This window comes from Xiphophorus hellerii, chromosome 17, assembly GCF_003331165.1.
Source record: "Xiphophorus hellerii strain 12219 chromosome 17, Xiphophorus_hellerii-4.1, whole genome shotgun sequence".
In the NCBI taxonomy this organism is placed as follows: domain Eukaryota; kingdom Metazoa; phylum Chordata; class Actinopteri; order Cyprinodontiformes; family Poeciliidae; genus Xiphophorus; species Xiphophorus hellerii.
Window position 1 is genome coordinate 11465021 of NC_045688.1, and position 23538 is coordinate 11488558.

General features: G+C 39.6%; 1 protein-coding gene and 1 long non-coding RNA gene across 5 annotated transcripts in view; one reads left to right on the forward strand and one right to left on the reverse strand.

Moving 5' to 3' along the window:
- gsap (gamma-secretase activating protein) overlaps positions 1-23538 on the forward strand; it is a 37220-nt gene that overhangs the window by 2047 nt on the left and 11635 nt on the right. For 3 of the 4 annotated variants that reach the window (XM_032588978.1, XM_032588977.1, XM_032588975.1), the window contains 24 exons: positions 495-551; positions 654-723; positions 986-1033; positions 1142-1230; positions 3585-3654; positions 3788-3837; positions 4120-4230; positions 4315-4371; positions 4453-4499; positions 4624-4709; positions 4845-4847; positions 6441-6518; positions 6626-6706; positions 7476-7568; positions 7662-7830; positions 8734-8824; positions 10349-10418; positions 11018-11097; positions 11403-11483; positions 12065-12187; positions 12446-12501; positions 14117-14148; positions 16910-16971; positions 18428-18523. In XM_032588978.1, coding sequence (XP_032444869.1) covers positions 495-551; positions 654-723; positions 986-1033; positions 1142-1230; positions 3585-3654; positions 3788-3837; positions 4120-4230; positions 4315-4371; positions 4453-4499; positions 4624-4709; positions 4845-4847; positions 6441-6518; positions 6626-6706; positions 7476-7568; positions 7662-7830; positions 8734-8824; positions 10349-10418; positions 11018-11097; positions 11403-11483; positions 12065-12187; positions 12446-12501; positions 14117-14148; positions 16910-16971; positions 18428-18523 — 1800 coding nt within the window. The remainder of the gene's footprint in view (positions 1-494; positions 552-653; positions 724-985; positions 1034-1141; positions 1231-3584; positions 3655-3787; positions 3838-4119; positions 4231-4314; positions 4372-4452; positions 4500-4623; positions 4710-4844; positions 4848-6440; positions 6519-6625; positions 6707-7475; positions 7569-7661; positions 7831-8733; positions 8825-10348; positions 10419-11017; positions 11098-11402; positions 11484-12064; positions 12188-12445; positions 12502-14116; positions 14149-16909; positions 16972-18427; positions 18524-23538) is intronic. The other variant, XM_032588976.1, reaches the window with a different exon arrangement.
- LOC116736486 (uncharacterized) lies at positions 6512-12473 on the reverse strand. The gene is made up of 3 exons (XR_004342573.1): positions 12363-12473; positions 12010-12094; positions 6512-6710 (listed from the first exon to the last, which is right to left on the reverse strand). It is a non-coding gene; the product is annotated as an uncharacterized LOC116736486 (long non-coding RNA).

Genomic DNA, 23538 nt, shown 5'->3' on the forward strand with positions numbered 1-23538 from the left:
ATAGTCTTACAGCTTGTTTTTGTTTGTTTGTTTTGCAATCTGCGAGTTGTACAATCACAATTTTAGGGGAAATTTTGCTGAAATGTCCTCTCCAAAAGAGGCAAGCTAAATTTCTCATAAATGTTTTCCGCTCATTAGTAACCTAGAATGTCTGATTTTCATATTTTTAGTTTAGAGACAACCCGATGACTCTTCCCAGGTTGATGGAAGCAATTATTTCAGATCATTGCTAATGTTTTTTTTTTTTTTTCCCCTCATTTGGCATTGCGCTAAACACCTGCGTGCTCCAGAAAGGCAAACTGCCAACACTCGCTGCTTTTATAGAGGAAGCTACACTTCCTGATCAGCAGCACCTGGCTACTTATTAGCCCCAAAATTCTTTAGAAAGGCTGGAATTAGTCATTTCTAGAATTTAAACCGGGTACAACTTCCTCTTAACCACCAGTGCTTGACAATTACAACTTTTTAATATAATTCTGTTCTGTTCTTAAAAGGGAGCAACAGTCACCACAAGGATTGGGAAATATGACCCCAACACTAAACAGAACAAGGTACTAAGTTGCTATATACACACACACACGACTCCTTTATTTTCACTTTTATTCCACGACTGCACATCTGCACACTCAACTCTATGCCTTCTGCCCCGTCAGCTCCTCTACACATTTGACAAACAGGTTTGTGTCAGCAGCTGCTCTCTGAACAAGGAGGAGACTCTACTAGGTAAGCTTCGGTCATGTACAAATAAAAATCGAACAATTGAACTCGGTTGTTGACCTCAAATATAGTTTAAGAGGGTGTGTCTGGAGAGATGTATAACTTTATGATATTATAATGCAGGGACTGTGTTGCTTAAAACCAAGGGAGAAACTCTTGCATATTCTCTGCAGCCATGCCAAAGGATAGTTAATGAATACAGATTTAGTGTGACTGTTTCTGCAGCATGACTTTGGCCGTTTTTTTTGTTTTTTTTATATGCTTTCAGCGGTCAGCTTGGCACAGAACACCAGTGGACAGGAGCGCCTCAAACCAAGTAACCCACCAGAAATGCTGTCTTCTATTTCAGCCCGTTAAATAATTTAAACCCTGAATGAGTTTGTGTTTGATAGAAACGTTTCTCCATCGTCCCCTGCCTGTCTAGTATCAAAGTGTCTGACTCTGCTGATCGAGATTCACCCCATAAACAACACCAAGGTCCTCAAGGCGGTGGACTGCAGAGTCAAAGTGCAGGTAGTGTTAAAGAAGCCCGTTTCCACCTCCTAAAATTTAACAGCAACGACCTGAAATCCGGTCACGTTTTTTTTTTTTTTTTCCCATTTCAGATTTTAGAACAAAGAAAAACATTAAGGCTTTACAACCATACAAAAATATTTATACTTCTTTAAATGCAGTGTTTCATATCATGATAAAAAAAAAAAGTAGTTTGCAGCCAAATGACAAAGAAAATGGCCAAACGGCAACAACCACAAAACGATTTCTTGAGCAATTATTGTTGCTCTGGTATTAATCAAAGAAGCACAAAGCACAAAGTCCCCACCGTCAAACGTTGTCGTGGCAGTATCGCGCTGTGGGGAGGCTTTTTATTAGCAGGGAAATGGAAGCACATCAGAACTGACTTAAAGATGGAGGTGCTAACTTTAGGGAAGAACATACACAGTACAGACCAAAAGTTTGGACACACCTTTTAATTCAATGAGTTTCCTTTATTTTCATGACTATTGACATTGTAGATTCACACTGAAGGCATCAAAACTATGAATAACACATGTGGAAATAGACACTAAACAAAAAAGTGTAAAACAACTGAAAATACCCCTTATATTCTAGTTTCTTCAAAGTAGCAACCTTTTGCTGTGATTACTGCTTTGCACACACTCTGCATTTTCTTGATGAGCTTCAAGAGGTAGTCACCTGAAATGGTTTTCTCTTCATAGCTGTGCCCTCTCAGGTTAATAAGTGGGATTTCTTGCCTTATAAATAGTCATGAAAATAAAGAAAACCCATTGAATTAGAAAGGTGTGTCCAAACTTTTGGTCTGTACTGTAAATGGCTCCAAAAAGACTGAGGTAAAGTTTCACCTTCAGCAGGAAATTAACCCTTCAGATACCATCAGATCTTTCATAGAATATTTTGAATTGAGACATTTTAACTGGTCCAGATGAGTGCTGACTGATTGACTACAAACTCACGCCAAACTGTTCAAAATTAAGCATTATTGCTGCATCTGACCCCTAGTTGGCAGTCTTTTGCCTTCTCAGTTTTTATCCAGCATTTAAATGTTGGTTTTGGATAGTTTTCATCACAATGTGCTCGTCAGCAAAGCTGTATTTTAGCTGTGTTGTATAGTAAAAAAAACATATTCTTTGATATTGCTCGTTTAAATATGGTAATCGTGTTTGGAAAAGGTACACAGGGTGTTATTCTGTCCAATTATCTCAACGGCATCTTAGCCTGAAGTCAGATTTATCTCATGTTTTTTTTTTTTTATTTGAATTTGTTAAATCTAATTATCACATCTTCCTTTTACATGCTACTGTACGCCTTTAACTGATCTCGCATGGAGATGCCTTATCATTTGAAGCTAAACTAATTTAGGATGCGGATTATCCAGGAGAAATCTTCATGCGTTCTTGAGGTGGATTACAGCCTTAATTATCAAGTCGTCTTTAAATTAACATGAATTCAATGAACTTGAATATTCATTGTTTTAACAAAAAACCATCTCAAATACCTGATGCCTGCAGGTAATTTATGCAACATAGGGATACTTGGATAAAGTAAGGCATGTAATCCCAGAAATAAGAAATACTATGTAAGGATAAAATTCTTGGAAAACAAAATCAATCACTTCTTTGCCTTTTTTGTAATCAATGCTTGACCTAATTTTAGAAATAGGTCAAATATTTTAACAAATATATTTGTAATTCATAATTTTGCATTTTTTAAAATGTATTTTTCAGGGAAAATATCCGTAGCAAATTCTAATTTTAAAATTAATCAATTAAAACAATTATATTATGACAATTTAATAAACGTTTAAATTATTTAAAATTGAACTAATAATTAATTACTGATAGTTTCCATGGAAAATAGAGTCAACATGATATTACCCACATATCAGTTTGTTTTAGCCAGTCTTCAAAAGAGGAAAGACATGCATACATGTGTTGGTCTTCATAAATCAGCAGGTGCGTAAAACAAAATGGCTGCAACTTCAGATACCCGTATCTGTAGTTAAGGCAATGATTAAAATCTGCTTAAAGGCTGTTTACTTTTGCTGGACAAGGCAGAACGGAGCCATTTTAGGCACATTAAATCTGTAAAGATATGTATCATTTAATTGGTATTAGCTATGTCAAACAAGCATTTTTCATTTCAATGAAGTTATTACATACAACATGGCCACAATATTAGACAAAACACGAAAAAACCAAAAGCATTCGGCGTTTTAAGTCAGAATATTGTAGCTGTTTTTTAAAGTCTCCGTCGTTGGATATAAATGGTGTGTCTTCAAGGGCTTATTCAATCAGTGTTAACGTGGGCTCTACGCTGGCTCCATTTAATCCGCATCGTGTTTGTTTCAGTTCCTCCATCAAGAAACCGAGGCGAAATCAGCGCTGGAGAGCCATCTGCTGCTGTTCGCCGAAGATGGATGTCAGTGTTCTTGCATCGTTTTCTGTTTGCGGTGTATATTTAATGCTCAGCTGCAAGTCACACGATGAAACCAAATAGAAAGTTAGGGGGGGAACAAACTAATTGAGTTATCGTCGCATGATTGATGTTTCAGATGTGGATTTGTACCACGTGCTTCTGAGCAAACAGGAAGGCTACAGAGTGGTAAGTTACAGATTCCTCCTCACTACTGCTTTTCTATATAAGGACTTTGTGGTTAGGGTTTGTTCAGATTTACATTCGGGATGTTCCTGCTGATGAATGACGTGGATTTCGGTGCAGCCAAGACGGCACACGCTCAATGATTAATAGGGAAGCTCATTGGAAAGCGTTTAGAGAGGCTGAGAGCAAAAGAACGCACCGTTTCAAAACACTTGAGCCAGCGTGTGCTATCCTTTCGCATTAAGAATTCTGCGAGGCTGAACGCGAATGTTTTGCGTGAACCAGGTGATCTCAAATCCCGAGCGCTTGTCCAGGACGGCGGAGAGGCTCATAGAGGACTTCTGCTGGGCCCAGTGGGACGGACACACACAAAGGCTCTACTGTCTCACGCGCAAGGTGGCACATACAAAAATACACCCGTCTTCCCTCTCGTGAATGTGGCTGTAAATAACACGAGGTGCATAAACATTTGATTTGTAGGACAGGTTCGTGCTGAGATGCATCCAGTTTTACCCAAACCAAAGCTGCGACACTGTGGTAGGCCATCGTTTGGTGTTAGAAACGATTACAATTTGGCATTATTGATCACCATGCAATAACAGTCGCTTGTTTTAACAGTTTGAGCTCGTTTTGAAGTTGCCTGCTAATGCGTTCCACACAGTCAGGTGGGTAAACCGTTGTTTACGCTGTGGAAAACCAATCTGTATTCAGTATTGAGCTTGACCTTGAATGTTGACTTTGCATGTGTGTGTGGGGGTGTTTGGGCGTGTGTGTGTGTGTGTCCAACAGATTTGTAAGTTTAGGTTTTGACCACTATCATGTGGAAAAGCCTGAGCAGGAGCTCGTCAGGATGCAGGTGTTCACAAACCAAAACGGTAACATATTCACACTTCACACCTGTCTGTTCATACATATTCTTTCTTTGAAAAGAAAAAAAAAAAAAGAGAAAAAAAATATACATGTATAACATTTTGTGTTTTTTGTGTTTTATGTTTGTCGATGAAAATAAGAAAGTAAGTCCATAATGTAGTTCAATAAGAGCACATGGTGAAGGGTTTTATTACAACACCCAACCAAACTCCTTGAACTTTTCCAAGTTTTGTCATGATGGAACCACAAACCTCTGTTAAAAAAAAAAAAATAAAAAAATAATAGAGAGGTTAAATAAATTACTACAGGATTGTGAAGTGGAAGGAAAAAAAAAAAGTTTTTCCATATTCCTAAAGGTGTTCCTGTTAAAGTACAACATGGAAGTGTAGATGCTGTCCATCCCATCTGATGCATTGGGAAAGATTTTAGTCTATACGTGCAAATGTGGTAGAGATTTACACCAAAAGACTTCCAGCTTTAATGATTGTCAGAAGTGATTCTATGAAGTACAATAATACAAATGCTACACTGTTGTTTATAGCTTATCTTAAAAGCACAAAATATATTTTTCCTTCGACTTCAGAATCGCGTAAGTTGAAGATTGCTTTTTATGACAAAACGTGAATAAGTTCAACGGGTTTGGGTCAATTCGCAGGGCGCTGTGTGTGTGAAGTTAGACAAGATGGCAAATTTGACCACAGAGGATCAGAAAATCGTCAGACGTATAATGTTCTGATAAATAGACGAGGCCTTCGCTCCAGTGAAACGCGATAAAAAACACCATGTCAGATCAATAGGACAAGAATATGTTGACCTTGATTTGTTTGGACATAGTCATAATAAGCCTCCATTAAAAATTTTTTCTTATTTGTCTAATGTAGGCAATGTTTATCTAATACCGAGACTTATGTGTAAAAGAAAAGTTAAAAAAAAATTAAAAGGAAGATAGCGCCGGAAAATGTTGGAATATTCTCCATGTATTTTACAAGACAAACACAGCTATAGACTCACCAAAAAGGAAGACATTTTTAGATGTCTGTTGAAATGCAAAAAAAGGACAGAAGGTGGAACAAAAAATTACGTTCTATCAGAGTGTAGAAGTCGGAAACACTTTTGTTATTGAATTGCACTGCAATTTCAGAGTTTTGAATATTTAGTTTACTTCATTTATGCTAAAAATACAAATGTTCATAATGAAATAATGGCAGAAGATTCTAAAGTGATAATTCCTTAAATATTTTTCATGGATGGATGGATGGATAACATGATAATGAATGAAACAAAAAAAAAATCCCCTTAGGCCACTCCTATTTTCCCAATGCTTATTGTATATGCACTTGGAAAACACTTAAAATAGTGAGAACATTTTTATATTGGTCAGATGTTAGAAGTGGGCATCATCATGCACCGTTTGTGCAAATTTGTTCACGAGGAGTGAGTAGTATCGAACCTACAAAAACAAAACAAAAAAAGTCCAGGCCTCGTTGTTGTTGCCATAAAAGTGATATTGTTTTAAGAAAATGAAACAGAGAATTACCTGGGTATCCGATTTACGCATTGGGCTGTCGGGTGTTTGCTTTTGGAATCCTAATCAGAAACTTTACATTCTTCTTCTTGGCCTTTTAAGTACGTTTGATTAATCGCGCGCACATACAGAGGGATTTAATTACAATTAAAGTAGATCATTTATAATCCATGACCCCTAAACCTCTCCGTTTCTCGGCTCGTCTTTTCAGGAAGCATGTGTGTTTGCTACAGCCAGCCGCTAACGGACAAACAGGAACTGACCTACGTTATGGTTTTAGTTCACAAAGGTGAGCAAGCCCCTTACCTCTCTGCTCATCTCACCGCACATTCCTGCTTTCTGGACTCATCTCATCCCGATCATGTGGGAACCTTTGGTTCCGCTCACTCCCTGCAGACTGCAGCAAGAGGTTCAGAGTGTCCCTCGGAAACGACGCGCTGAATTCAGACCAGCTTCATCCGCTCTTCATCCCCATAGGTCGCTGCACACACAGAAATGTATCATAAGCAAACACCGGAATGTTTAAATTTGTAACTTTCACTGTGGAGGAATGTGTCATTTTCAACTTCATCGTATGAGCTACTATCCAGTGCACGTGTGTCAAACTCAAGGCCCGTGGGCCAAATCTGGCCCGCAATAACTATTTATGTGGCCCCCTAGATTCCAGACTAAACATTTAGTGCCTAAATATTATGTAATCAATCAAATCAATGCAGTTTTTATCTGTTTACTGCCAAATTTGATCAGCTACTTGAAAATTATAAAGGGTAACAACAAGTTGTGCTAATAACTGGGGGTTTATTGCAGATTTTTCTCTAAAATTATCAAACACTTTCTTAATTGTACCAAACAGCTGCTTCAGCCTTAATTAATGTCAGATTATAGTCCATGATCTATACAGCGAGTAATAAAACGTCTGATTCACAGTCATCAATAAGTGCAAATATCGCAAATATTTCCAAGTTTGTACCATAAACACTTTGATTTTTATTGCAAAAGAAAAAACCCCAGAAAGAACTGAAAAGATGTTTGATGATATTTCATTTGAAGGATTTATTGATATTTTGACAGTTTGTGAACAGGTTTAATCAATACATCCTGGCACAACCGGCCCTTTAAGAGCATTCATGCTCTTGATTTGGCCCAAAACGGAAATGAGTTCGACCCCTCTGCTCTGGTGTCTAAGAAACGTCTCTTTTGCAGAACATGCTCTCTAACTGGGATGCTGTGTTACTTTTCCATGCAGGTTACTACATGCTGGTTTATCTGCGGGGTTGCTTCCTGCACTGCATCAACACCAGGCAGCAGGAGTTGCTGTGTCACTCCCTTTTTCTAACCGGTAACTCACAATTCAAAGCCCGGCAGTGGCCGCACTAGACTTTCAAGGTTGCTTTCGCTTCAACGCATTTGTCCGCTTTGTCAATTTTTAAAGGTCAGGATGTCAACTTGGGCGCGCGGCTTCAGTCAGACGCTCTCACCGTGATGCACAAGGATGATGAAACCAGTGTTCGCCTTTTGGAGCTGGCAAGTGGGTCGATTCACACTGCTGAGCTTAGCCCGGCTTATCTGCTGCAGATCCTCAGATCAGATGCGCGTCCCCGGTGAGTGCAATGCAAAACTTTTTCTTTTTTTTTTTTCCCCCCACCTGGAAGTGCAGTGATGGTGACTTTGGTGATTTAAATATAAATAGACAAGAGATATGAGAGCATAGGGATGGTGGAACATTGCTAGAAAAGAAGCAGTCGGGTGGAAATGGAGGGTTATTTTCTATTTGTCGGAGTTATTTTTCGTGTGCACACACTTCCTGAATTTTAAATAAATTTGACTTCAACCACAAAGTTTGGAAGCAGACAGCCCAGGAAGAGCCGTCAGACTCAAAGTTGCTCTGTCCTCTGATTTCATTAGGCTTTCTGCTTTACTAAAAATATAATGCCGTTGAGAAATAAAGCAAAGGGATTCACACTTTCACACATTCTGTCAAGTTACAACTCAAGTTGGCTGGAGAGTGTTGACAAACATTTAATTTTTTCGTCTTTCCCCACATTCTCAATTAGAATAAGGTCTAGACTTTGACTAGGCCAGTCACTATCCTCCAGTTTTAAAAAAAAAGACAACTTTTGAAGCCTTTAACTGGATTTCTTTACAGACTGACCTGTAATTAACTCCATCCATGCTCAGAATCACCTCTTACCTCCTTCGGTGTTTCTGTAGCAACCGTATGTCAGGGTCCCATATTGAGTGGTATGGTCTCTATTTACAACTATAAGTCTGATTTCTAAAGGTTATTATTTTCACATGGCTTTTTTAGGGATATGTCAGGAAATATTTTTACACCACACACTATTTAGATAAAAAAAAGAAAACGACCGATTTTCTACTGCTATGAGTTTGCATATCGAAGGGCCCTCTAACTACTAACACCGCCGTAACGTCAACTGTCGGTCTCTTCATCTGCATCCGCTCACATTAAAGGTACATGTCATGTTTTTCCACCTATGCCCAAGGTGTCCCAGCAGTAGGACCGACTCCCGTCGCCTGGCTGCCCTCCACTGCCTGCTGGTTTTTATGGGAGATGACCCGAAGCTGGAGCTGAAGGTGCACATGCAGACAGTATAATGAAGTGTGTGGACAAAGATATTGACCTTTAGCGTCCAAAGGCACGGAGCTCACGCTCGCATTTGGCTGTGCATTTCGATATTATCTGTTGAGCTCAAAAAAAAAAAAAAGAAAATCAAGAAAGGCGAAGCCATTGATTGTTGCCGGGTTTGGAAAAAGAAAAAACACAAGATCAATCTGCTCTCCTTCAAGCAAAGAAGAGGAGAAAGAAGGATAGAGAATGCATACACTTAGGTTACTTTCATGGATATCTACCTCTAGGAAAATGGTTTCATAAGAATAATTCATAGGGCAATTCATTGCTCTGTTTGTGCAATTCTGTGGAAATGCTGTAGGTGTCAACCTTGAGTTGGGGAAAGAAAGGTAGGAGGCACATAAACATTAAACTGAAGTTGTGATTAAACCAGTGAGAGAAGAAGACAAGTGGACAGAGTCAACGGCAGAAATTAATGGCTCGATATTTGGTTTGGACACTGTGCTGAGTACGACTAAGCCTTTATTAGTACGGTATTAGATCTAAAACAGGATGTTCCAGCTGCCCTTATAGATGAAATAAATAATTTCTTTAAAGGTTAAATGACTCACCAGCTTGATTAGGTCACCTAACAATAGAAATTGGGACACCCCGCACCACGTTTGGGATCTTTGTTTGTGTGGGGGCCAGCTTTCAGCACAATAGCACCTTTAGCAAATGTGATTGCATGTTCATGTTTTTGGCTCTGTTCAGATGAGTTTGCAGCTTCAAGGAAACGCTGCGCGATTCGACAAATTGACAATCGGTTTGTTCAAAGCACCTAACAGAGATGCGACTATTGGGAAGGCTACGCTGAAGGTTGTTAGAATTTCAAGTTTTTGTGGTGTAGATTATAAAACTAAAGAAACAATAAAACCCTACCAGAAAACAGTTGATCTGACAAGATAAAGACTTTTTTTTTTGTTACAAATAAGAATTATGGGGGGAGTTTCCTGAAAATCTAAGAGCACAACCAGCCTCGTCATATTTAATGTGGGAACACATTGTTGTCATCGTCTAGCATTCTGTCAAATTTATGGAAGAATAATTTTGGGACAGATTTGTCCACTTTGCCAAGCTGCACGGTCCAGAATCAAAACACCAGGGAAACAAAGTGTTGCTTTATGTCAGGACACTGTACAGAATATTAAATCATATACACTAATTGAAGTAATAACAGCAGTAGTGTTTTTATAATGTAAAAAGGCCATAAAGGATGTCAAATATGTGACCTATAAATGATGATTTCCTGCAGTATAAAACTGACTTTTGCTCTTATTTTTATCATAAACTAACCCAGCTAGCTGCTACCACCAGCTTCCCTTTAATCCAAATGCATGAATTATCTTTTTTTTTTTTAAATGCAAGCTATAAAATATATGCACAACAATAAACTCTGCAGCCATTTCTACAAAGTTATAGAAGCTAATAACTATTTTATGGACTTACTTCCTGTGCAGTTAACCATCTTGTGTTCATTTTTATTCCAGGTTGTCGAATGGCTGTGTGACAACATGAACGCCTTTGAATCCTTCGATCAGACCCAAGAGTTCATTTTAGGTCAGTCAGCGTGAGCCTCCTGAGTGTGGCTAATTCTTCCTTTTAGAGTCTTATTGCTGCACTCACTCCAGTTTCTTTTCCTCCTCCTCTTTCAGTCCATGACAACTCGAATGCTTACATCTAGTCTACACAAAGCTGAATTCTTTCATCAACTCTGTTTGGCTCTTAAATTTCTCCTTGCAAACCTGTGCCAAGCCGCCCACACAAATCGGGGCATTTAGAAAATAGATTTTTTTTTCTCTCTCTCTCTCTCTCTCTCTCTCTCTCTCTCTCTCTCGAGACCTTGGAGACTTGCAGCTGGCTCAAAACAGACTGTAGATGATTAGGTTCTTGTTGAAAGCAAATAAGTTTTAGAAATGAAATAGAACATTTTAATACATTTGTGTTTAATTAACAAAGATGTTACTACTCCTACTGAAAGGTGATGTCTATTAAATATGATTTTAGAAATTTGTGCTCTTTAAGATAAAGATTTGGCAATGAGATTTATTAATTGCATTCAAGTCTAAATATAGACATACTGGTGCCTCAAAGCTTTTTGTCGACAGCTTGTGTTTGTGCTCTATATTTACACATTAATGTATGTTTCTGTCATGCAGCATCTTTGTTTAGAATCTGCTATAAGAAGTCTCTTGGCCTGGATAAAGTCCTACCTTATTCCTGTTTGTTTGAAAAAAAGGTATCACACACACTATTGCTTAAATGCACACCAGCAGATAGACATGCAAACACTGGCTGCTTTGTTTGATATAGGTGCTATGGCTCTCTGCCCAGGGTGCCAGTGCGTCACGAGGCTGTAGATATGCTAAAGCTCAAGGTTAAACTAAAGGGATGTCGCTATTTTTTTTTTCTTTCAAAATCTTTACATCAAAAACCTGAAATGGTCAAGCAAGAACTAGATTATCCCACTCTACATAGAAAGACAATTTGTGTCATAGAAATGTATGGTCTTTACTTTTAATGTGGTTTGGGATTTTGTTTCAGGAAGTCCCAGCCTGCCTGTTGGAGCTCCCTGGTGTTTTGTGTACCACAGAGCTGCGTGTTGTGCCTGATTTTAAGGGAAAGGTATAAAAAAAACCCCACACTTTTTAAATACATTTAAATGAGCGCTATTTGTTAAGCTAAAAACGTTTCAAAACCTCAGTTTAGTGACTTTAGCAAGTCACTAAACTGACTGTTAAGCTATGCCTAATTGACTGTAGGCTAGCTATGAGCAGATAGCCTTACTACTTAGCAAGCTAACATCAGCTTAGTGACAACAATAAGCATTTGACTGTTTCTTCTAAAGCACTGTTTTAAATTCTTCAGAGAATAATCAAAAAATACATACTGCAGGTAATTATTCCTGTTAAAAATCAATATATTATTGTCTCAGTAGCAGAATATTTGTCGTTTACGTATTTTCGTGTCGCATATTTGCGCTGTAGACAAAACCTTGGTGTTTTGCTCAAGAGCTGCATGCGGTCCATGTCCTTCGCTAACCTTAAAAACACACCGATTCGCTGCATTTTCAATGGTGGACATAAAAAAACCTATTTGACATCTGCTTGCGTTTCTGTTTACATGCAGCTGATTTGCAAATTATCCTCACTCTGGTTTGTCCTTGCTTGCTTGGACCTTGTTTGTTTCCGCGTATCACTGGGCAGGCCGCGCGGCTCCACGGTTTCTGGGCAGAGCTGCAGTGGAACACAGAGAGGACGAAATGTTTGAACGCCGTTTCCAACCCAAGATACAGAACCTCACACATCCGGGTCGACTGGGATAAATTGGTGAGTGGCTGTGCTTTTGTGTGTGGGTGTGGGCGTGGGGGTGTGTGTGTGTGTATAAAGCAAAAACCTTTCATGCATATAAATTACTGTAAATCACTTTTGACTCATCATTTCCATTCTAAAAATGGCCAGCTAATGTGGAGGTGTCTTATTCTGGATGTCCTTGTCAGCATACCTGTGGGTATAGTCCAACATTGTCAGTGTACTTTCATCCCTCCCATGATGATGATGATGATGGTGGTGGTGGTGTTCTTTCAGAGATCCGAGAGCAAAGCCTCCAGCCATGTGAATCACTTGGAGGAGAACACAAAGAAGTAGGTCCGCCTCCCACTGGAGCTCTGTTAAGAAATATGTTCCGAACTTACAGACCTGAAGCACGGGGGAGGAACTGCATCGCTGCTTTCCTACATTATCTGTATGAAATATTACTAATAAAAGGCGGTAAATGTAAACCTCAGCAGGTTGATGTTTAGAAGCTTGTGGTAATTTTTAACCCTGTCCTAGTTTTGATGAAATCTGATAGGTCTGATAACAAATTGCTAGAATAGATGAAAAAATTAAAAGCTTTAGGTTTCACCTCCAGTTGATAATGACATTTAAAACTCATTAAAAGAATAAAACATTTAATGGTAGCTAAAAAAAAAGCGTTTTTTCACAAATTGGCATTCAAAAAACATTGACCTATTGACAAAAAGAACTCATTCAAATTTTATCTTATATTACAGTATTATAGTATTTACCTCTTAGTAGTTATGAGCCAATAAAGTAAAACTCCTGGAATAACAGGCAGTAACAATGGCAATGGTAAAACTGTATAACAATGGCATTATTTGCTGTTATTTCGTATAATTAGTCAAGTTCTTTAGCCAGATTGTTTCTAGCTACTGCAGCTTTAAATTGCCGTTTTTTTTTTTTTTTTTTAGAGTGATGGGTGTTGTCGCTTTAGTTTCCACAAGATCTTTTGCGGGGGTTTTTTTTTGTTTTTGTTTTTCTGGTCTGGCATTGAGGGAGAGAAACGTCTCGTGGTTTTCGAAACCGCTAAATGACGCTTCTAAATTCTTGGCTTTACCTTAATACAGCCACCACTTTTATTTCCTATCGCCACAATTTTTTTTTTTTTTGCATATGTGGTGTTGCTGGATTTCTTTTAAGTGTTTTTGACTTTTAGATTTATCATCATTGCAGTACAATAAGATTAAGAGCACAGCTCTAGTTCAGCCCCTAACTCTCTGCTGCTTCCTCCCAATTATTTAAACCTTGAACATTTCCCTCACTCCTTTACAATTTGGCACTTCACACAGTCTTTGAAGAGGCAGCATGATGCATGCAGTGCTGACTAAAAGCAAAGTACAAGAGGATAATGATGCATCCCTGATGTAGTTCAAGTGCTCCTCGGTCTGTTCTTCTTGTCTGCTGGCTCATAAACAAGCTGCACTCGGCTGTGGATAGTGATATGAAGATACTGTGCCTTGTAGAAGTTCATCCCGACCTTTTTTTTTTAAAATTCTTCACGTAAAACCCCAAACTGAAATGTACTGTTAAATGTTAATTTAATTGTTGCAGGCAATCATAGATCACCTTTCAATATTTCCATGTATTTTGCTCCTTCAACCTAATATTATTCTAGAAACAACAAATATACCGTGGTGACTTTAGACTCTCGGCTGTTGATGAAGCAGCTTGGTGGACAAACACCTCAGTGCTGCACTAACTGATGTCAGATTTGCTGAAAATTAAACAAAACAGCATAAAAAAATTTTAATAATTAGTTTTTTCCCCCCTCATGTCTGAACTGGATTACACCTCCATAGTTTTAGCTCTTTTTTTTGAGGCAGTGCAGCTTCATATTTCACTGTTCTAAGAAAATAAAAGAAATTCCAACTTGAGGTCTTGTTTTTTTTCATCAAGCGTCTCTCTTCTTATTTCCAGGGTTCTTTCAGTGGTTGACACCTGGTGCCTTGGTAAGCCAAACCAAAGAGAGCACTCACTTTCACTTACAAACAAAATCCCCTGAAGGGCAACGCGACGTTTGCACGGCGCGTGACGCAACAAACCCCTTTCGTACATAATGCAACGCCAAACGCTGCACGAGTGCGTTTGTGCGTCATGCCAAGAGGAGAGCTCACACTGAAGTCAGTTTATTTTGGAGGGGAGAGTCGAAAAGGAGGGAATTTAGAAGAGAAACAAATAAAGTGAAACAAGCCAGGAAACAATGAGGAAGAATGTGAAACTTACATAACAGCGGGGAATAAGGTACTTTCCTCTCCTGTCTCTCGTCCAGCTTTCTGTCTCTCTCGTAGCTCGAATGCAGCTGCGATACGTCAAGCCTTAATGTGGAACTTTAAAAAAAATTTTGGTTAAGGCCACAGAAGGTCCAACACCCCGGATTCACTTGAAAAGACATGACTGCACCTTTCCAAAAGTAGGGAGATTCTCTGTACAGAGAAGCACAAAACATAAATAAATGTAAAAAAAAAAAAATTGACAGGCTGTTAATATTCTTTGTTGTATTTTTAAAATAAGTTACTATCTTTTGATTTCTCCTTACAGTTACGATACAGCATCATGAGCATCTTCACCTTTTTTGTATATTACGAGACTGTATCTAGCAGAAAAGGTTGAACATTTAATATTTTTTGGGGGGGAGGCGGAGAGTTCAGAGCATTCAGTTCAACATAAAAAAAAGTAAATTACTTTTGAAAATTAAGTAAGGTTGTATTTATCCTTGTCATAGTTGAATTTCGTATTGAATTAAGCAGGATTTGCTTTTATTTTTAAAGAACAAGATGCATCTCTCTTAATAGCTTAAGAGCAACAGTTAAAATGTTTGAGTGAAGTTACATTTATTTCACTCTGAAATGGCTGTGAAGTCACTTGTGACAGTGGTCATTATGAAAATGCCACAGCAAAATGTAAGGCTTTTACAAAGTAAAATTGCTGATGGTCCACAAACCTCTCCGGTTGATACACGTTCCGTTTTACAGAATATACGAATCTTGGTCAGAAAGATACTCGACAGAAACAAAAAGTAAAAGTCAATCTATCATGTGGGATATGAAACCAGAGTGCCAGACCTCGAGTCCATGTCAAGTCTGAAGCCTTTTTTTATTTCTTTTTGCGACTGATGTTTGACTCGAGTCTCCGTCTCTGCGGTCCAAGCAACATGAAATGCCTGATATTTGAAATGAACAGAACATAAAAACTACGCGGAACGCCACATTTCGAGAATTTATGCCTGAGACTTTAGAGGTGTGCTGCTTAACAAATTCCAATTTATATTTAGCATGAAAAACCACTCAGTCCCCACTGTCAACTTACTGGAGCCCCGTGCTCATTTCCCCTCAGATTGCTTTCTTAAATCGTGAGTAATTCAATCAAAACAGTCGATAATAAATTCAATACAAGAGATTGGTTTATGAAGACTTCTATTCCGGCTGTCCTCTGCATCTTTCTTCGACGCACCAGACATCTGCACATCCTTCTCTCTTCCCCAGGTTTTCTCTTTGCCATATCATGCAGTAGTCCACCTAATACACCCAGCATCTCTCTTTGCCACGTCCTTTTAAGCCGCGCTGTCACACAGATATTCCTAATCCTGCCAAACCAGTCTTGATCTCCAAATCTACGAGATTAATGGGTAGCTGTCTAAGTGACGACACTGCGCCCACTCGATGTCTGTAAACACCGAGTGGGCGCCTTGGAGAAAACAGCGTTAATACGATGTGAATGTCCCAAACGTCGTCATGAAGACCAACGGACAGACCGGATGGGTTAGGGAGAAAGTTTCTGAGATGTTTAAACCGAATTAGTGCCATAAAATAATATCTCAAGCTATAAATAAACTTGAGATATTTATATCTTGAGATATAAATGTACCACTCATTGTTAAGCATGGCAGTGGCAGAATCATGCTGTCATGATATCTTTCTTTGACACGGAAAGGGGAACTTCTAGGAGCTGATAGAAAGAGAGGGTTAATCTACATTTACTAGTGTACAAAGTGTGAGTAACATCATATAAATATTGTTGGTGAGACTCAAAGCTGAACGTTTTCAGGAAGTGAAACTCATTCTTGTAACTTTTCTGGCTTACACAGATAAATCCCACTAAACAACTACAAATCACAGGAAATAAAGGCTCAGAATATTTCACTCTGTGTAGTGCATCAGTTTCTGAAATGAGTGACAAAAATATAGAATTTTATGTCATTCTAATTTATTTAGATGTACCTGTTGCAGACATGCATTTTGCAAATTAAACAGGATCTTCTGCATGTTGGCCTGGTTATGATGGAGCGATATATAGCCGTAGCATGTCAGGGTATAACATCAAAGAGGCTGCTTTCTGTGTGGATGATCAAAGATGGTGTGTATTTGTGTATGCAAGAGCGTCCAAAGTATCGCAGATGAAGCATGATCTGCTTTCATGAGACTGACATGAAAGGACTTGCACAGTTGGACTTCTGCCTTCTAATCCCTGAGGTTAAGAGATGTATCTTTAAAGCAAAAAAAAAAATTAAATAATTAAAAATACACCAAACGAATCTTCTGATTAATAAGTCGTCATCTCTTTTGTCTCATTAACTGGCCAAAACGCGTTGCTTCCGTTTCCCCTTTTTCACTGATAGCTTATTACTTAGAATAATATCAAATAAGCTTCATCATCAGAAGTTAATTCAAAAACACATTTTTATATTTGTGTATTTTTCTTCTTCTTCTGTAGATAAAAAGCTGGTGCCACTTTTTCAAGAAGAGGACCATCAACAGAGGGCGTTCATCGGCCTGGTGAGAAAACCCATCAAGGGCTTACAAGATTGCACTCGCAATGTTCAAAGAACACGTCAAGAGTCCCCACTAAAGTAAAATATTGTGCCACCAGGCTATTTTAGGCAAATGTATGCTTCCACATTTCAGGATACAGATCTCGGGAAGTTCTTGTCCTGTTTTGAAGACAGAACCAGGCGACCAGGGACGTGTTTCTAGAAATGCCGTTCCTCTTTTTGTCTCCGATATCAAAAACAGCTGCCTTTTAAAATATTAGAGTAAATATATAATGTGAAGACGAGGGACAATGTGCTGCGCAGTAGTTTAAACCTTACAAAAGGTTTAACGTTAGTGATTGCGCCATAACAATGCCACTGCGGGGAGTGATTTACTACCAATTTTAATATGACGACAAGGGTGCGAACCGCTACAGCAATGTTGCTAGCGATGTAGATAAAAAACTGTGAATGCTTTGTAGGATGTGCTATTGTTTAAAGTAACTTTTTCACTCGACATTTTAGCTAAAAGATCTATATTCTTCAATATTCTGACTTTTTTTTTTATATTTAGATTATATCTCAATTAGGTATTGGTTTGCTTTAGCTAGTACTAAGATATTTCAGTCTACAAAATTAAATCCGACCATTTGGTCACTGAAAATTGAAGAGCAGTGCCTGAATGCTTATCAGCAGTTTTCTTTTTTCTTTTTTTTTTTTAAACACACACGTTCCTTATGTTAATTCAAATCCCAACGTGTCAATTTTCTCCCCGGTGTTGGAGACGGCACGAGAAATGTGTGGCAGCCGCTGCCAGTGGATCCCCCCCTTACAGGTTGATATATAGATCACTGAAAATCCACAGTGTAATGCTGACAACCAGTTATTTCCCTCGCTACAGTCATCTGTTATAGTGAAGTTCCTGTTACGCTTCAAATGAATCGACTCTTTAACAAAAGAGGCAGCTTAAGGTCCTTGTCCTGCCTTTTTTTTTCTCTTCTTTTTTTAAACCGTGCTGTGTTTGATGGACAATTTCATATCTTTGACTTTTCCCTCTGCTCAGCATAGTTTTTTAAAGAGCAGATAGCTTCAGTTTAATAGAGTTCAGTTAAGCTATTCTTGGGATGACCCAGTCCTCTGATCTCACTCCATTTATTCCCTCCATTACTTGTCCTACTTACATCATCTTCAGCCTTTCAATCTGTTTCCTGAAACTTATTTGGCCCCCTTGCTCATCTGAGACTCTCTCAGCCTCTTCATCCTTTCACGTCCACAGGTTCTGCCCCCTCTCGCCCATTGAATTTACTTTTGGAAATTGAAGGAAAACTCCATTGTGAGCTCTATTTGACCCCAGCCGAGTGCTGTCAAATATCTGCATGAAGCATGCAAATATGTCTAAGTTCAAGCCGCAAGTCCTGGGAAAATAACGAGAGCGTGTGTGTGTGTGTGTGTGTGTGTGTGTGCGTGCCTTGCATTTGCAGACAGTCGACAAACTTCGAGAACATCTCAACAGATATCTGCCTCAACTGGGGAAGAAGAAGATCGACGCGCTGGTGGTCAACTATGTAGCCAAGCTGGTAGATGCACTGTGCATGTTTTTGGTGTACGCGTGTGTGTGTGTGTGTGTGTGAGATGGCTAAAGCTAAAGTGGTTTTGAACTAGAAGTTATATTTATTTCAAATTTCTCCCCACTTACTCTTGGAAGGTTAAGTGAAAGCAGAAATCGCTCAGTGGAGAAGAAGTCTGCAGGCTTGCACTTAAAACTGAATGGTTTGACTCTTTGCTGGAAGCCATAAGAGGATTCTTTGAGATTTCCAAAACAAGTGTGTTTTTTCTTTCTTTTTCTTTTTGGTACCTGATGAGTGACGTTTGTGTTTATGTTCAAAAATAATGCGCTGCAAGCAAAAAGGTACTTTTGAGGACTTTAACCGCTTGAATCTTTACGTTTTGTCTCGTTGCAACCACAAATGTTATCTAACCCTTTCAAAAATGACATTGTTTTCCAGTTTCATTTCCTATTCGTTGTAGGAAATTCATTTATTTTAAGAACTACCATAAGGGGAAAATCTACATTTTCTTCAATGGGGTGATCCATATTTATAGAAAATGTCAAAAAGGTAGTTTGCAGCTACTTTAATTCTAATCGTCTTGCAGAAATGTTGTGCAAAACTAATAATAATAATAATAATAATAATAAAAAAACACTTTGAAAAACTGCTGAGCTAGATTTTTTACAGTAGAGATGCTTTTATAGAGAAGCGTCAAGGAAGCTGGTCAGAGTTAATGGGTTAACGGAGCAAAATGCAGGATGATCCTGGACGACAATCCGGTGCAAATTACTGCTCACAGTTGCTCTTCATTCAAAGACACTGAGCTTCAGCGATTTTGCTTAAAAATGAAAAGAAAAGAGAAAAGGACTACGTACGATTTCCCTGCCAATCACTATAATGAAATGTAAAAGTAGCTGAAGTTCGTGGATTTAACGCGACCGAGTTGGGAAAGACTTTTACAAGGCCCCTTATGTTTTGTCCGTCATTTTCTAAGCCTAACCACAATTCATTGCGTGAAAATGTATTGAAATACGTCACAGTGAAAGGTATGACAAGCTCACACTTCTAGTAGACCAAAAGTAATTGTGTCACAGAGGCAAAAGCACTTCCAGAATCACTTTTCAGGGCTTACGTTGGTTTGTCAGGGCTCCCCTGTGGCCAGTGGCCAGGGCTTTTAGCCTGACAAATACCCTACAGCCAGAAAGGTCTAAACATGGGCAGAGGTCAATGGGTAGGGACTGAGATGGGAAAACCATGAGCTTAAGAGCAACATTAGGCAACTCTATATGAATTTTGTATGATTCATACTTAGCCTGGGCCATTTTTTTAAGTATATAGAACCATAGAGGTGGACTTTAAGTTCTATTTTTAGGATAAGCTTCCTAGGACATGAAATACAAAGCGCTACTAGCATCTGTGGACTCAGACTTTACCAGACAATGGCATTTGACAAATAGAATACGTTGCATTTTTTACATAAATGTAATTAGGCCCGAGCAGCAAAGCGCTGCGAAGGCCTATTGTATCTGTACTGTTTCTTATTATTACGATTCTGCCCCCCTAAAGAGGCGCCTTTTTGGGGGCTTTATCATATTCAAAAACTCACCAAACTTGGCGGTCGCAACTAGAAAATTTAAAAATTTTGAATTTTAAGGTTGTCGCAAAAATCGCAAAAAAAATTGCTCAACGGCGGCAACTAGCAATTTTCTGTTGACACAATGGTATGAACGTATTTCATCGTAGAGACATGAAATTTGGTACACTTGTAGAGCTCACCAAAAGACTCAGAACTTACATTGAATGTTATAAGCCAACTATCACAGAAAGTCGGCCATTTTGTATTGAACGTCCATTTTTTACCTCGATTTTGACGTTTACAGCCTTCGTATTTGATCGAACTCCTCCTAGGGATTTTGATTGATCGGCTTCAAACTCGGTCAGTCTGATCATAAGGCATGTTTGATTTAAAGTTATCAAATTGGTGAGTTTTGGAGCATGTTGAAGGGGGGTTAGCAGGGGTCAAAGTTCACCTACTCGCCATGAAACACGAAACTCTTATATTTCCTATACAAAAACACATAGAGGTATCAAACTTTCAGTGATTGATCGTCATCGGGTGTCCTAAAATACCCTGTGGTGAAATGATGATATCACTTAGGCCACGCCCCCTGAGAACAGGAAGTGTCATGTTTTACTGTGAACGGTCGCTATCTTAGCCCTTTGACCTAATCAACATGAAACTGTGTCCAGAGACAGAAGACATGTTGGTGTGTTGTGGATTCCAACCCCGACCGGCTGCGATGAAGCAGGTGGGCGTGGCGGCGTTGCGAACGCCATCGAATTTCGTTTGGCTCTGAATTCCACAGTTTCGGGGTGAGCTGCTCCAAACTCACTAGGATGGATCCTTATCCATCCCCGAACAGGAATCCATAGCGATATTTGGTGGGCGTGGCCTAATTTTTCTATAGCGACCCCTAGAGTATTTTAAATGAACAGCCCCAGGCCATGCTTTATCCTAGAATTACGAAACTTGGTACATATGTGTATCTTGTCAGGACGTACAAAAAAGTCTATTAGAGCCATGGTCGAAACCCAACAGGAAGTCGGCCATTTTGTATTGAAGGTCCCTTGTGGACCTCGATTTTGACGTTTACAGCCTTTGCATTTGATCGAACTCCTCCTAGGGATTTCGATTGATCGGCTTCAAACTCGGTCAGTCTGATCATAAGGCATGTCTGATTTAAAGTTATCAAATTGGTGACTGTATGAGCTTGCTGAAGGGGGGTTACCAGGGGTCAAAGTTCACCTACTCGCCATGAAACACGAAACTCTTATATTTCCTATACAAAAACACATAGAGGGACCAAACGTTCAGTTATCGATCGTCATCGGGTGTCCTACAATACCCTGTGGTGAAATTTTTTTTTTTCGTAGGCCACGCCCCCTGAGAACAGGAAGTGTCATGTTTTACTGTGAACGGTCGCTATCTTAGCCCTTTGACCTAATCAATATTAAACTGTGTCCAGAGACAGAAGACATGTTGGTGTGTTGTGGATCCAAGCCCTGACCAGCTGCGATGAAGCAGCTGGGTGTGGCGGCGTGGCGAAGTGACCTGTAACGCCGATGCCATACGTTTGCTTCTAGATTCCACAAGTTTCGACCGAGCTGCACCAAACTTGGCTTGAGTGGTGCTGGTGTGATGCCTGAAAATTCTATGTCATCAGATTATGACGTCATCTAAGCCCCGCCCCCTCAGAACAGGAAGTGCTATTTTTTTCCTTGGAAACTTTCATCTATGGCTCTCTTGACCTAATCAAGGTGATTCTGTGTTGGATGACAGATAGGAAGTTGGTCTCGCTTGCTTTAAAGTGCCAAGAGTTTTCAATGGCGGCAACGCCGTTCGTATACGTTTGCCTCTACATTCCACATATTTTGACCGAGCTGCATCAAACTTGGCCTGAGTGATCCTGGAGGCTTGCCCGTCAATCCTACGTCATCACATTATGACGTCATCTAAGCCCCGCCCCCTCGGAACCGGAAGTGCCATTTTTTTCCTTGGAAAGCTCTGTTTATGGCTCTCTTGACCTAATCAAGATGATTCGGATGATAAGCTCTGTCAATGCTCGCTGCTGGCTGAACCGTGTGGGCGTGGCCAAATGGCGAACATCAGTCCCTCGCCATATGCATACGTTTGGCTCTAAATCACACATGGATCATCCGATTGGCGCCAAACTGGATATGTATGACCTTTGTTCACCTCTAAAGAGCCCGACGAGGTTGAAATGTAGTTTGACTCCACTGAGCCCCCTAAGTTAATACATGGGCCGTGTCTCCTCGACGCATCGACCGATCTGCACCAGATTTATCGACAGTCGTCGGGGAGCGCCGCCGAACGCATTCACGCGTGTCGCCAGGCGGACGGGCGGGGAAAATGCGCGACAGCTTCTGCGGCGGCTGGCGGGCGGCTGTGCTGGAAACTGCGGCGGAGCTTCCGCGGCGGGGACCGGGCTGCGGCTCTGGAAACCGCGCAAGAGCTTCTGCGGTGGCCGGAACCCCCGCGGTGGCCAATAGGCCGGAGCGGCGCTTGCTGCGAGGGCCGCCCGAGGCTGCTTGCAGCTTTAATTTTGTTTACATTCAGCATGCTGTAAGACGGACTTCCCTGCAATCTGCAAAAGTTATTTTGTTTTTGAAGTTTTTGAGGAAAATGCCTGCTTCATCCCCTTTTTCCTCTCAGTTCTTTCACCTGACCATGAAACAGAGTTATGCAGAGTGTGCTTAAAAATGAGTTAAGCTTTAAAGTTAATAACAAAAGTTGCATAACTGGAATGTTAAATCATCCACCGTTCATCTACTACACTACAACACTTTAGTTTTTAAGCTTACAGCTCTTCAAGAATCATTTTCGTTGGTTCAAAAATATCGTTAGTCTTTTTACATGTGTTGAACTAAATAAATGTTCATTATGTGTAGACAAAGCACAGGATTATCTTTAGGGGTATATTTAGGTGGGCTGCATGGTGGAACAGTTGTTAGCATTTTTAAATTGTAGCTTTTAAAGTTCCAGGTTCAAATCCCAAACTTTTTGCACAGCGTTTATATGTTTTCCTGCAGTTTGAAAATAATCTATCTTTCTAAATTACTTTTAGTGGTGTGTGTGTGTGGGTGTGTGTGTGTGTGTGTGTGTGTGCCTGGTTGCTTGTTCTATGTGTCTCCTATGATGTACTGTCATTTGTATGTTCAGCAATGGGGAGTGGGCTTCTAATGTCTACATTGGATATCTCAAAAAATTTGTATCAATGGTGCAGTTTGAGAAAACACACCAGAGTGTTTTTACAGAAATTTTTTTTGAGACGTATTAGAAAATTTTATGCTTTGCTAGCATTAATTTTGTTTTGCTTAATTGATGAGGAAGTAGACGAGTTTTATTGAGCATGTGGTAGATCAATGTGTTCACGCAAGAGCGTTCACTGACTGACTGCATATGTCCGAAATAAGAGAAGCCAATTTAAAATATGACAGAAGAAAAATGGAAATGAAACACA